Source organism: Ursus maritimus, unplaced genomic scaffold, assembly GCF_017311325.1.
Source record: "Ursus maritimus isolate PB19 unplaced genomic scaffold, ASM1731132v1 scaffold_9, whole genome shotgun sequence".
NCBI classification, from domain to species: domain Eukaryota; kingdom Metazoa; phylum Chordata; class Mammalia; order Carnivora; family Ursidae; genus Ursus; species Ursus maritimus.
This window is the reverse complement of record NW_024427107.1, coordinates 28,497,765-28,513,418: the sequence shown is the minus strand read 5'-3', so window position 1 is coordinate 28,513,418 and position 15,654 is coordinate 28,497,765. Positions and strand designations below refer to the sequence as shown.

The following is a 15,654-nucleotide window of genomic DNA, read 5'->3' as shown; positions in this document are numbered from 1 at the left end:
AAACTATTAAAAGCCATGCCTAGCCTCTGAAGCTAACATATTGTATCTGAGTCTCTGCTTAGTGAGCCCATACTAGTAAATTTGGCCTAAGGCAGTACTGTCTTCCCTTCATTCTGACCCAGTACCCTTAGGATCCATTCCCCTGCAGATCCTTAGTTTATATTGATACAAATTAACAAAATCATGCAGTTCTTTTGGTGGGTACCCTACCTCTTCATGGACTGTACTTTGTATCTCACCCCTTGGGGTCTGCTGAGAGTTGAATTATAGATCTAGTGCTAGCCAATAGAATTTTCTGTAATGATAGAAATATCCTATAATATCTGGGCTGTTTGCATATGGCTGTTGAGCATTTGAAATGTGGTTAGTGCAATTTAGGAAGTGAATTTTAAATTTTATTCAATTTTAATTAAATTTGAATAGCTACATGTTTCTAGTGAGTACCGTGTCGAACTCTGCAGTTCTACAAGCAATGAGAAGTGGGAGGGATGGGTGCTTAGGAGGCTCAGTGGCCCCTTGCAACTACCTCAGGGTAGACCATTGCAGGTAATTCAGGAAAGGGAAGACTAACCTCCTCAGATTGGGATGGAAGGGCTTCTTCTCTCGGCAAAGGACACTTGGCAGAGTCTAGGGGCTTAGAGTCTGCAGGTTTATCAGCGTCTGGCCATATTCCCATTCTGATCTTCGGGATTCACCACCACCTTCCTAATCAATGCCCCAAATTCAACACTAGAGAACCTGTGAAATTGGGAACTCAGTTTGCTTTGTCATTCAGCCATCTGCAGAATTAGACTTTGGAGGATTTTTGTTTTGTTTTTTAATTTCAGGCCTGAGGCTAAAGGAGATAAAAGATTTCTTTTAGGACAGTTGCAGAGGCTTTCAGATCTCTTATGTTAACCTTTAGCTGGGAATTTAAAGCCCTGAGGTTACCATTTTCCAGTTCACTTAACAGAAAACGGCACTTTTATACTTCTGTATTTTGCCTTAATCGATATGAGGCATAAGTTACTTGCCATGACAAAGCCTTGCCCTCTGTAGTCACTTGGTATTGGTGTCTACAGATGTTAATTTGAACTGCTTTGCCAGTGTACACCATGGACGATCAGTGTCCTTTATCATGGAAATGAATCACTAATGCCTTTAGGTTGAGTCAATTCAGAGAGCCAACCCCAGATAGCTGAGAAGTAATTTAGACAAGCCATCTTACCGTTGTGTTCCTCTGGAACCATTTTGGTAGTCTCATCTTGTGTTCACAGTCTTACCCTAGGGACTTTTTTGAGTGCCTGTTTATGAGCCAATTCCTGTCCTGGACAGTTCTTCTGGACTTTATTTACTTGTTCTCCCTGTGTTTTTATTGTGCAGGGTGAGAATAAATGTAGAAATAGATAGCAGTGCATTTTATAGCAGTTCCAGATCCCTGAAAACATGTTTTAACTATTGAGTTTGTTAAACATTGGAACATGGGTAACAGAAAGGGGTGGTGCCATGGATAGGATGGAAATTGATTTCAGAAGGTTCTTTTTAGAATAGTCAGGAAATACATCCATCCTATTTATTTGTCTTCCAGGAACTAAGATAATATATTTACGTAAACTTTTTTTTAATAGTGAACAAAACAGATATCTCCTTTTCCATCTTGAAGTATAGCAAAGAAGACAAACATTTAACAATTGATTTTAAATGTGATGACTGTTATTAAATTGCATAGTACTAGAACTAGAAGATATAATGCTAAGTGAAATAAGTCAGAGAAAGACAAATACCATATGATTTCACTAATATGGAATTTAAGAAACAAAACAAATGAACAAAGAAAAAAGAGACAAAAATACCCCCAAACAAACCCAGACTCTTAAATACAGAGAACAAACTGGTGGTTGCCAAAAGGGAAGTGGGTGGGGGTGGGGCAAATAGATATGTGGGATTAAGAGTACACTTACCATGATGGGGGCGCCTGGGTGGCACAGCGGTTAAGCGTCTGCCTTCGGCTCAGGGCGTGATCCCGGCGTTATGGGATCAAGCCCCACATCAGGCTCCTCTGCTGTGAGCCTGCTTCTTCCTCTCCCACTCCCCCTGCTTGTGTTCCCTCTCTCGCTGGCTATCTCTGTCTCTGTCAAATAAATAAATAAAATCTTTAAAAAAAAAAAAAAGAGTACACTTACCATGATGAACACTGAGTAATGTATAGAATTGTTGAATCATTACATGGTTCACCTGAAACTAGTATAGCACTCTATGTTAATTATACTTCAATTAAAAGAAAGAAATTGTATAGTACTGAGTTATATAGGATCTTAGAACATGACATTTAATTCAGTTTTAGAAGTGTCTTATATCCCAGAATGGTTGGAAGTACAGTTCCATGTGTATACCTGCATGCCTTATCTTTTGGTCAGACAACATCTGTCTTATTAGAAACCTTTAAGGCATCCTTTGGCCCCAGATTGTGTCTGTCTCTCCACTTCCCTCCCAGCATCTGCGAGGGTGTGGCTCAAGCTCATCTCAGAGAGAGGGACAGACAGCCACTAACTGATTATCCAGCCTCTCCTAATTCTGTTTCTCCCTATCTAGCATAATTATTCTCCTGCTACTATGATATACCTCTATTATAGAGATTTCGAAACTTTCTTTTCTTATGCCCCTTCACTAAGAAATCGTTGAGCATATGTTCCAATATTTACTGGGAAGTTGTCTTCCATTTATAGTGTTTATTACTTTATAAAATCCTTTTTACGTTTTAGAGTACTGAAGAATTCCTATTACTAAAATTTGTAGATATTCACTCCATTTTTTTCTTTTACAAATGAGAAGACAAATTTAAAACTTAAATGACTTATTCAAGATTTTTTAGCTATTTAATGGCAGAGTTGGTCATAGAACTGAGGTTTCCTGAGTATTTGTTTTTCTCCTGTATGTTTCCTTCAAGTTTTAAAATAATGTTTCGGGGCGCCTGGGTGGCACAGCGGTTAAGCGTCTGCCTTCGGCTCAGGGCGTGATCCCAGCGTTCTGGGATCGAGCCCCACATCAGGCTCCTCCACTGTGAGCCTGCTTCTTCCTCTCCCATTCCCCCTGCTTGTGTTCCCTCTCTCGCTGGCTGTCTCTATCTCTGTCGAATAAATAAATAAAATCTTTAAAAAAATAAAATAAAATAAAATTAATGTTTCTATCTGCTTTCCAACTTCTGAAGCAACTCGCATTTAAGAATCACTGCTTAGCCATATTATGTAGTTTTGAATAGCAGGTATGGTACTCACGTGTAAAGTGAGGTAGTTGGACTCGTTGATATTTCATGTTTCTTTTAGCACTAATAGCCTCTAATTCTAAGCTATATATTAAATGTCCTCATATGCATGAAAGTTATATATACTTAATATACATTGAAACTTTAAAGTAATACATAGACTTTATGTTCTAGATTTTCTATAATAAATAATACAAAGAAAAATTAGTCCTATATAGAAATTATTACAGTTAGCATTTGATATATTTATTTTGAAGAACTTATATTATTATATCACTATAAACGTGTAAATTTATGTTAGTATGTATATAAATATGTGCACCATTATTTCTTTCTTTTAAGACTTATTTATTTTGGCAGGGGAGGAGGGGGATGGAAGGGCAGAGGGAGAGGGAGAGAATCTCAGACTCCCCACGGAGTATGGAGCTGACGCGGGGCTTGGTTTCATGACCCTGAGATCATGACCTGACTGAAATCAAGAGTCAGACACTTAACCAACTGAGCCACCCAGGCACTCCTTTGCACCATTGTCTTTAACTACCTACCAGATAGCCAGTATTCCCTGAAATTTTACGGGTATCACAGCCTAATATGTGCAAAAATAATTTACTCTCTTACTTTTACCGCACTGTTCTTACACCTCATTCATAGCTGCTTTTCTGCCTTACTTTCTATAGCCAGTTGAAGATCAACTCTTTGCTGTGCTATTTGGTAAATAGCTCTTTATTCCTTCTGCTATATTCCTATGGCCACTGCTTCAGTGTAAGCCCTTTATCATCTCTGTCCTAGCTAATTGGAGGAGCCTCTCAACAGTTCTTTTCATTTCCCCCCCTCTCTCTGGTCCGTCTTGCATATTTCTGTCAACGTTTTCTTTTTAAAATGAGGAACACATACTGTTACCCCATTAATGACATACCTCTTTTGAATCTGATGCCACTTAGCCTGTGGTACAAGACTCTTTACAACCTGTGTGAGGGTAGCAGTTGTTTACAGCAACTTTTTGGACCCAAATCTCTGTTGTCATGTTGGTTTAACTCTGTATTTCCCTACCATTTCACATATTTTTATATTAAGGTTCGAATAGAGCCTGGTACATGACAGGCACTCAATACTGAATACATTTGATAAATGAATAAATTAAAGTGATACTGTTTGCTATTTTTCTAATCCCTTCACCTTCCCCCATTCTACCTGGACAGTCCTGTTCAACTTTTAGTCCTCAAAGGGAAAAAATGGTACAGTAGAATAACAGGAATACTTGGAAATCTGAGCCCTGTGACTACTTCTCAAAGGAAGCAGTCAACTCTGAGGTACCTGCTTAATCTGTGGTAACTCTGTGAATGAGCTTTATAGAAACATTTTCCATAACCAGCGTTAGACACTGAGCTCCGTGGTATACCCAGTAGGTGACAGTGTGCCTACTGTCTCTGCTGTCTGCATCAGCGTAGGAGGAGCTAACAATGTTGTTGTCAATGTGGGTTGAAGGAATTGCTACATTTATTGTTTTTAGAAGACATTTGACAAGTAAATGAGGAATTCAGAAATGGTTCTAGATTATGATTTTTGAAGGAGAGCTTTTTCTGATTACTTGACATAGTGTCCAAACAGAATAATAAGTATACAATTTAAAAGCAAATTCAGGTGTTAATCCAGGGGTCTTATGCTTGTGGTAAAATTATTTCACTCACTGAAAATACATTGACTTCCATTGTAAAATGTAACAAAGCATAGGCAGAAATAATAGAACAAAAAACAATAGCATTCTATTACTATTTGAATTTAAAATCTCTTTTTTAAAATATAATTATTCATATCCTGAATAGCCAAAGCAATCTTGAAAAAAAGAACAAACCTGGAGACACCACAATCTCTGATTCCAAACCATATTCAAAGCAATATGTTATTGGCATAAAAACACATAGACCAATGGAACAGAATAGAGAGCTAGAAATAAACCCACACATATATGTTCAGTTAATTTATGACAAAAGAGCCAGGAATATACAAGGGGAAAGGATAATCTCTTTAAGAAATGGTGATGGGAAAACTGTACAGCCACGTGCAAAAGAATGAAACTTGACCACTCTTTCAGCATACGACAAAAAAGTAACTTAAAATGTATTAAAGACTTGAACATAAGACCTAAACCCATAAATCTCCTGGAAGAAAACTAAGTGGTAGGGTCCTTGACATAGGTCTTGGTGATGATTTTTTGAATTCAACACCAAAAGCAAAGACAGCAAAAGCAAAAATAAACAAGTGGGACTACATCAAACTGAAAATTTTCTTATAGCAAAGGAAGGAAACCATCAGCTAAATGAAAGGCATCCTACTGAATGGGAGAAAATATTTACCAGTCATATATCTGATAAGAGGCTAATGTTCAAAATATGTAAAGAACTCATATAACTCAATAGCAAAAAAAACCCCAAAATAGAAAGAAATTCTAAGTAGACATTTTTCTAAAGAAGGCATATGGATGACCCACAAGTATATAAAAGATGCTCAACGTCATCAACCATTAGGGAAATACAAAGCAAAACCACAGTGAGATTTCACCTCTCCTGTTAAAATAGCTATTATCTAAAAGACAAGAAATAACAAGTGTTGGTGAGGATGTAGAGAAAAGGGAGCCCTATACACTGTTGGTGGAAATGTAAATTGCTACAGCCACTGTGGAGGACAGGACGGAGGTTTCTAAAAAAAAAAAATAAAAATAGAACTACCATATGACCCAGCAATTCTATTTCTGGTATTTATCTGAAGAAAGTAAAGACATTAACTCAAAAAGATGTATGCATCCCCATGTTCATAGCCGCGTTATTTATAATAGCCAACATATGGAAACAACCTAAGTTTCCATTGATGGATGAGTAAAGAAACTGTGGTATGTATATATACATATACATATACATATACATATATATATATATATATAAAATGGAGTATTGTTCAGTCATGAAAAAGAAGGAAATCTATCATTTGCAACAACATTGATGGACCTTGAGGGCATTATGCTAAGTGAAATAAGTCAGAGGAAGACAGATACGTATGATCTCACTTATATGTGGAATCTGAACAAGCAAAAAACAAAAACAAAGCTCATAAGAGAAAAAGCTCATAGATACAGAGAGCAGATTAGGGGTTGCCAGAGGTGGGATGGGGGGGTGGGAGAGTATATGGGGTCAGAAGCTACAAACTTATAAAATAGGTCAAAGGAATGCAGCATGGTGACTATAGTTAATAATACTGTGTTGTATATTTGAAAGTTGCTAAGAGACCAGATCTTAAAAATTCTCATCACAAGAAAAAAAAAAACTTTTTGTAAGTACATATAGTGATGGATGTTAACCAGGCTTATTGTGGTGATCATTTCATGGTGTATACATACATCACATCATTATGTTGTATACCTGAAACTTTTATAATGTCATCATATTATATGTTGATTGTACTCCAGTATAAAAATAATTATTCATAATTTTATGAAATTTATAATATAAATATTTTACAACAGATTTATTAAAAAGTCTTAAGAGATCTTATTAAATAGTCATTAACACGTAATTATTTTCTAAAACTTAGGAGGAAATACCTTTTACTGTCATACTAATCTTAGCCCAAACATCTCTTCACAGTTATAAAGGAGATTATGTAACATATTTTAGGAGCAGGCCTTAGCGATGACTAAATTGTTTTCAATAAATGTTTAACTATTAGATTTACTACTGGATCTTGCTATCATCTAAGGCTGTTTTAATTAGACCATGGCTTCAATTGAAAGTCTTCCAAAGGTGGTGGGGGAAGAAGAAGAGGAGGAGGAGGAGGAGGAAGGAGAGAGAGGAAGGAGAAGCTGTCAACCACAGGAGTGGGGTAATGGGAAAGCAGGTCATAGGAAGAAGGGGGGAGGACGACCCCCTTTGACTGCAAGCAGGATGAGACCCAGAAGCTGATACTCTGCTTTGCCTTTGAGCAGTGCCCTTTTCAGCTGCTCTGGTGGCAGCTGTTATGAATGATATAGTGGCTCCCAGTGGAGTGTCACAGTAGCTGCTCTTGTCACTGCTGGGTTGGTATGACTCTTTGTGCTACCTCTAGAGGGCAGCTCATAGCCTATGTCTACATAGAGTGTGTTTCATACTTGGCTCTCTACAAGAAAGAACTATTTTTTTGAGGTGCTTGTTTGAGGACCTTTAAAAATATACTCTGTGGAGTTATAAAACTAGTAGTATGGCTCAACGCGTAATATTCCTGGCTACCTTTTCAGCTCTGTTTGGCATCTAGACCTACTGACTTGTTTTTGGTTTAAGTGGACACTTAGGTGCTCAGGATTCCTTCCCAGTGTGTTTCAACTCACTGAAACAAATCCACCATCATACCCTCCTTCCTGCGTCTGAGGGACTTGGCATCAGCCAAATGTTTTGACCTTTTTTTCCTTTGACTTTCTTTTCCTTGAGGCAAAGGTCATAAGCTTTTGGTGTTTGGGCCAAAGTGTGCTTTACCACATTGATAAAGTAGAAGGCTTTTTTAAAAAAATAAACATGGAAAAATTGGGAATTTTACGTTAACACGTGGATTTCTGGCTTTTCTTGGAGAATCAAAAGATGTGGCAACACTGAACTCGAATTGCAGCTGGAGCTGGAGCTGAGCAGTGAATGTACCTTTTAGACGGGCACGTAATTCTTCTGCTCACCAAGTCCCCACCCAGCCTGGCATCTGAGTTTGTAATCCTTGGAGTACTGCATGTATTAAAAATGAGTCATAAATACGGTTTTATAGTTTGTAAAGTAAGCATACTATCAAACTCTTAATAATTCTCCCTGAAATAACAGATGTAAAACTTATTCCAAATACAGGATATAGATGGATTAAATTGTTAGTATTCTTCTGTAATTAGCTCTCACAAACTGAAACTTAGTACTTCCCTTAATTTGAGCCAAAGAATGCACATACCACACCAGACACAAATTAAAGATGAGTAGAAGGTACAAGTCTGTACTCACAGATTTCTGAAAAAGCATGTGTTTGGAAAAAAATTTGTAAGTTAAAAAAAAAAAAAGAAGTAAGGAGCCTGCATTTTAGGTTTAGTCAAACCTCAAGTAAATTCAATATGTAAAAAGACTCCTGGAAAATGAGCAACACAAAACAAGAAGCTATTTTTCCTTTGAAATTTTACTTTAGGAAAAAGAAGAAAATTTTAACAAACCTGTTGAAAAATATTATATAACAAGAACTCATGTTCACCCTGGTAGTTGAAGGACCCTTAATCACTTTTAATCTATATTTAAATTTAAAAAACCTTTTATTGGGCTATTTTTTATTGAAGTATAATTAACATACAGTGTTATATTAGTTTGGAGATATGATATGATTTAACAATTCTATACCTTAATGCTCATACGATAAGTGTACTCTTAATCCCCTTTATCAGTTTCACTCATTCCCCACCCCCACTTCTCCCTCTGGTTTGTTCTCTTTATTAAAGAGTCTGTTTTTTTGTTTATCTCTTTTTTTATTTGATCATTTGTTTTGTTTCTTAAATTTCACGTGAGTGAAATCGTTAAATTCCACATTTGAGTGAAATCATCTGATAATTTTCTTTCTCTAGCTGACTTATTTCATTTAGCATTATATGCTCTAGGTTCCATCCATATTGTTGCAGATGGCAAGATCTTGTTCTTTTTTGTGGCTGGGTAATATTCCATTGTGTATTTATACCACATCTTCTTTATCCATTCATCTGTCACTGGACACTTGGGTTGCTTTCATACTTTGGCTGTTGTAAATAATACTACAGTAAACTTAAGGTTGCATGTATCTTTTCAAATTAGTTTTCATTTTCTTTGGTTAAATACCCAATAGTGGGACCTACTGGATCATATGGTAATTCTATTTTTCATTTTTTGAGGAACCTCCATACTGTTCAGTCACTCCCTCTAAACTTGAAGTCTTTTTTCCCCCCAGATGATCGGTGTTTAGAATAAAGTTAATCACCTTCTTGGATACCCTACTCACATGGTCAGACTCTGACCTCCTTCTGTCCCCATGGTAAGAGGTTTTGTCTGAGGATACTTTTTACTTTGCTCACATTCCAGATTCTACTCTGAGCCATCACATCAGCATCATTTCCCACTAAGCGCTTTTCTTGGTTTCCTCTTCAAGAAGGAAGGGAGGAAGAGGAAGTTAAAGAGTATATCTAGTTTTTTAAAGCAGAATTCCATTTAAATATTTTTTCGTATTGCCACAAAATATAAATATATAGCATATTGACTTTTAAAATTTTTCCCTGTAAGATTTTATTGTATCTTCATATTATACTTTTATCTTGAATTATATGCATATAAATCTCTCCTCTTTTTTTTAGGGCTCTCTGCAAAATGTGGAATCCTTTGCATCTATGCTGAGACATTCTCCTCTTACACAAATGGGACCTGCCAAGGATAAACTAGTCATTGGACGAATCTTCCATATTGTAGAGAATGATCTTTATATAGATTTTGGTGGCAAGTTTCATTGTGTATGTAGAAGACCAGAAGTGGATGGAGAGTAAGTAGAATCATTCCCAAGTGTTTTAAGAGTGTTGATAAAAGTTGAGATACCTCAAAAATATTATTGAACTTTAATTAGTGATTTGCTAAAAGACAGAAAATATGTTTTATTTCTCTTCATTATGCTAGTTAGGGAAGTTAGGCTTAGATTCATGTCATGTCATTTTAGTCACATTAGGCTAGATTCATATCTTTTCAAAGTAGTGAGGGCACTTTTGGGGAAGATTTTGATGTTCATCCTGGTGATAAACTGTTCCCCACCATAAAATTAAAACCAGCTTTATAGTAATATATGCTGCTCAGGCCATTTTACATGTAACCTTTTTTGCCTCTTCTTTGTTCCACAGTCTTCTGCTTCTCAGAGAAGCCTCCCTTTCTACTTCTTATGCTCCTTTCCTCTCCTGCTACCAAATTCCAATGCTTTATCATTTTCTTTTCTTATTTTGCAGCTACTCTCAGAATTATAATTTTTCCTATTATAGAAAGAATTCATTCTGTTATAGCTATAAAGATATTTTTGAGTATAAATATGCACTGGAGAAACCGTTAAGGTGGGAGAGCTAGGAGTAGAATATCAAGAGTGAAAGGAGATGTGGAACTAAGATTCTGGGATTGGAAAACAGTAGTAAGCAATATAGAAATGATTTTTTTCCCATCAGCGTTTAGTGTGCACATTTTAAAAATTTCAGTATTTCTGGTGCCAGGATGCATCTTTGAGTTGATGTTATGTCAGTTGAATTGGCCATGTTTTTTATTCTTAATAGTACATAAAGTCATGGTGAATCTAGTATTCAGTGGCATCGTAGGGTGAATTTCACTGATAAAGAAGTTTGTGATGTTTAAGAATGAGTCGTATTATAGAAATGAATAGGGAAAGAATCTGCTCTGGATCTAAGAGAGCTGTTATGAAAGTGGGTTGCCTCTCTCTTGAGAGTTCTGGATAGTTAGAGGTCCAGTTGATAACTGGGCTCAAATGAGTAGGAGACATGAACTCGTTCTCCCTGAATCTGAATTGGACCTGACAAACTTAATACAAATTTACTCTGATCAGTGGCATGTGAATAAATATTTAAAAACTAGTGATTCAGTAAAAAAGGCCCTGATTTGCCAATATCTGTGGCCTGAAACACTCCCACCATGGCCAATCTTTAGTTACCAATATGATGTCCCTGAATGCAGAGTTGGGAATATGTGTACACAGGCAGCTCCCACAAGGTGGTGCAGTCAGGCTCCAGCACACCTCTACCTCGGATAATCACAAGCTAAACAGTGTCTTGCAAGGTAAGTGCCATGAACCAGGACATACCTGGGGAGGAAAACGGGCTGCTTATGCTACCTGGCTTTGAGAGGTAATGGCTCAAGATAGCCTGTCTTGGCATATCAAATAACATGTACGCTTAGTCAAAAATAGTAAGAACTCAAGAAATTTCTAAGTAGAATAAGTCTGTCAATGCAGATATTAATACTGTCTGTTGTGTAATGGGTCATTGAAGGGATTAAATCTGATAATGTATGTGAAGATTTAGATTAGTGACTGACATATAATAAACAGATGCTACTATTATTACTATTCTTGAAATCCTAGTGATTTGGATTTTTGTGAACTAATGATGACAGTCCTTAAGAATTCTTACCGATGAGGGTTTATGCAGGAGGCAAGTGTGAAGATACGTTATCCTTCAAGAGAGGCATCCTGAGCTCTTGCATACTGTCAGTAGTGGCTGTGGCAGATCATTTTTCATTAATAGAAAACATATCAGTAATTTAAAAATGAAGTACTGTGTTATTTTATGTAAAGAAATCTTCTCATCTCTTCCCTACAATTGATAAGCTTTTCATCATGCTCCCATGGGTGCTACCCAGGTGCAGTGCTATCTTTATTCTTGCAAGCTGACCTGACTGGCAGCCAGAACATCAAGTATTAACTTTACAAAAAATGCCTTTTATGGATAACTCTGCTGAATTTTGACTATTTCACCTGCTCAGTCAGATTTATTACAAGTTGCAAATGTAGTATATGTGCATTTCCTAATGTTTGTGGCTGGAATTTTGTTTATGATATTCCTTTCATGGGTATTTATTTCTTTGTGGATATTCTTTTATGCATACTGTTCTTTTTTCCCATTTCATTAAAATTTTAAAACATCAGTTTTGTCATTATATTTTTGAGCATAATACAGAATGCCTTAGAGACTAGAATTTCTGATTTGATTTCCCAGGCCTTACTTACTACACCACAGAATTTTAAGTATCAGTATTTGTGACTAGATATTTCTCTGGTAAGTGCCATAATATGGTTTGAATTTATTTTATGTACAGTATAGCTTTAAATGGTCAAATACTAGAATTTGTTGCAACGTTTATTATCTTAATTTTTCATTGAAAACTAATACCATAGAAGCACACACTCTGTTATAGAAATTACTATATAGTTGAAGCCCTCATCTCTACATATATTCCTGCTAGCGAAGCAATCTACGTAACAGTTGTTTTTTTGAGGTGAGACAGATGGCTCATTATAATTTTGCGAGTAAATTGTCTAGTTTGTGGAGCAGTCACTGTATTAGAGTCTTTTTTTTTTTTTTTTTTTTAATATACTTAGGGTTAAATGCCTGCATCTCTTTGTTTTGTAGTTACCTGTAATAGTTACCTTTCAACTCCTGCTTCCATCTGACTGCCCTGGATCCAATCACTCTTACCAGGAGTTCCCACTTCAACTTCCAAATCACTCACAAAATCAATACATTTATGACTGAGGATCATGAAAAGGGGGGGAATCATATGGTGCAGGAGTTGATTTGTTCGTTTGTTCATCCATCCATTCATTCGACAGATATTTGCTGGACCTCTTCGGTTTGGCAGGCACTGTTGTAAGGGTTGGTAAACTAGTCAGACTACCTCTCTGTCTGCTCTCATGAAGTTGGGGCAACAACTTCTACTGGAAGGCAGGAGAGTATATAGTAAACAAGCATACAAATCAATTTTAGAAATCGGTAATTACATGAGTAAAAAGGGACAATATGGTGACAAAATGTTGGTGGGTAGAAGATAACAGTAGTTAGGAAAGGGCTTTGACTTCTACTTCTATTGCTGAAAGTCTGAAATATCCTCAGAGTGCTTTTTTTTTTTTTTTCTTTTAATGATAAGCAAGAGTCAAGGCTTAAGTTCTATTCCTCTCTGTTCCTACAGACTGGTAATGTTATTTCTAATAGTGTGCTAAGGAGAGTAGTTCACTTTAGCCAAGAATTAACCTGAATAGTGTGGTGACTTTCGTTCTCTTCCTGGCTGTGTATATACAGACTTTAATGGCTATGTAGGTAACAACAAAACCACACATTGTTTTCTGGGGAGAAAATTTCTATCTGAACAAATCCTTTGTGGTCCAGTTTTTAATTCATCATGGAAAGAAGGTTTCTACTCTTCATAGAATATTTATTAAATTTCTTGATTTCTATGTATAGAAATGCTTAGGTTCTTTCCAAAACCCTTCCCTAGGTCTCTTACAGCTACCTGTCACTTATGCTTTGAAACTATTGAGGTGCGTGAGTAGGTCAGTTGGTTAAGTGTCCGACTCTTGATTTCAGCTCAGGTCATGACCTCAGGGTTGTGAGACTGAGCCCCTTGTCAGGCTTCACGCTGGGCATGGAACCTGCTTTAGATTCTCTCTCCCTCTCCCTCTGTCCTCCCCCCTTACTCCCCCCCCCCAAAAGAAACAAAGAAAAGAAAATATTATAGAAAAGTGTCAAATCAGCATAATAACTGTTCCAGTTACTTTGCCTTTCTGACCTGTATCCAAGACAAAATTTGTGGGTGGGAAACATTTTATTTAGATCTTATGTGTTGTCTTTACAGTTGGTAGAAAGATGATAATACCAAATGAGAAAGTAATGAGATCCAGCTAGGTCTCTGGTCATCCCCTTTTCATACCTACAAGTTTAGATTATATGACTAGATAGAACAGCTTTTTGGGCTGGACGCGTGTTTACTTCTCCACCTCCATGATGTCAGGCTGCCTCTGAGCAGATTTTAGGAGGGTAACTGAGTAATGGCAGAACTTCTTGCTTTGATACATTTACTTAAGAGACTACAAATAAGATGTAGATATTTTAGATAATTTGTTCATCATTCATCATCCTGACCGGCTTTTTAAATCCCTTTTGAGGCCATTTTTTTCTCTTCAGTTTGACTTTTGTGTCGTTGAATCTGTTCTACTTTAGGACAGTTTAAATTAATTAAATGGAAAGAAAAATAACTCAAATTTAATAAAATACCCGGTTTGGCAAAATGTTTTAATTTTTTCATTATTTTTAAGATTTTTTTTAAGTTTTTAATTTTAATTCCAGTATAGTTAACATACAGTATTATATATAGTGATGCAACGATTCTGTACATTATTCAGTGCTCATCATAAGTGTAATCTTTAATCCCCATCACCTGTTTCACCCATCTGCCCACCCATCTCCCCTCTGGTAACCATCCATTTGTTCTCTATAGAGAAGAGTCTGTTTCTTGGTTTGTCTCTTCTCTTTTTTTTCCTTTTGCTCGTTTGTTTCTTAAATTCCACATGGGTCAAATCGTGTGGTATTTATATTTCTCTGAGTGACTTATTTCACTTAGCATTATACTCTCTACCTCTATCCATGTTGTTGCAAATGGCAGGATTTCATTCTTTTTTATGGCTGAATAACACTCCACTGTGTGTATATACCACATCTTCTTTAACCATTCATTTATCAATGGACACTTGGGCTGCTTCCATAATTTGGCTGTTGTAATCCTGCAGTAAACATAGGGCTGCATATATCCCTTTGAATTAGTGTTTTGTGTTTTGGGAGTAAATACCCAGTAGTGTGATTAATGGATCATAGGGTAGGTTTTTTGTTGTTTTTTTTTTTTTAACTTTTTGGGGAACCTCCCTTACTGTCTTCTCCAGTGGCAGCAATAGTTTGCATTCCCACCAACAGTTCACAAGGGTTCATTTTTCTCCATATCCCTGCCAACACTTGTTGTTTCTTTCATTATTGCCTTTAATATAGTTGATGGTATTTCAAACTCAGAGCAACTGATAAGAATCAGAAATTATTTTGGTTAAAGGAATATTCTTTTTTTTTTTTTTAAAGATTTTATTTATTTATTTGACAGAGAGAGACAGCCAGCAAGAGAGGGAACACAAGCAGGGGGAGTGGGAGAGGAAGAGGCAGGCTTCTAGCGGAGAAGCCTGATGTGGGGCTCGATCCCAGAACGCCGGGATCACGCCCTGAGCCGAAGGCAGACGCTTAACGACTGCGCCACCCAGGCGCCCCATGGTTAAAGGAATATTCTAATTAGCTAAGTAATAGCTTTTTAATAACTTCTATAGCTTTTTTGTTTTAATCTTTGTTTTTGATTATAGCTTGCTCTGTGCCCAACATGGGGCTTGAACTCACAACCTTGAGATCAAGAGTCACATGCTCTACCGACTAAGCCAGCCAGGCATCCCTGATTATAGTTTAAAGGAACACTTTTCAGCCTTCGTCCCAGGAAGCTCTAGAGTTCTGCAGAAAGGCTTTAGAGACTGTTCCAGGGGTAGTCAGGAAGTTAGACCCTACTTTCAGAGTGGCTCTACCTTCGTTATTTTATATATTACAATTCTGGGAACACTTTGTTTAAAGAGTTGGGGGGGGCACCTGGGTGACTCATTCGGTTAAGCGTCTGACTCTTGATTTGGCTCAGGTCATGGGCTCCATGCTCTGCAGGGAATCTGCTGGAGAGTCTCCCTCTCTCTCTCTCTCTCTCTCTCTCTCTCTCTCTCCCTCCCTCCCTCCCTTCCTCCCTCCCCACCCCCTCTCAAGTGAATAAATAAATCCACAAAAAAAAAGTGTGAAATGG

The 15,654-nt window shown here is 37.0% G+C and overlaps 1 protein-coding gene and 1 non-coding gene across 2 annotated transcripts in view; one reads left to right on the top strand and one right to left on the bottom strand.

Annotated features, from left to right (window-relative positions):
• The window catches only part of MRPS28 (mitochondrial ribosomal protein S28), a 107,385-nt gene that overhangs the window by 12,316 nt on the left and 79,415 nt on the right, over positions 1 to 15,654 (top strand). Inside the window, exon 2 of the mRNA XM_008689082.2 lies at positions 9,603 to 9,784. Coding sequence (XP_008687304.1) covers positions 9,603 to 9,784 — 182 coding nt within the window. The remainder of the gene's footprint in view (positions 1 to 9,602; positions 9,785 to 15,654) is intronic.
• On the bottom strand, positions 15,188 to 15,260 carry TRNAK-CUU. Its single transcript has one exon. It is a non-coding gene; the product is annotated as a tRNA-Lys (tRNA).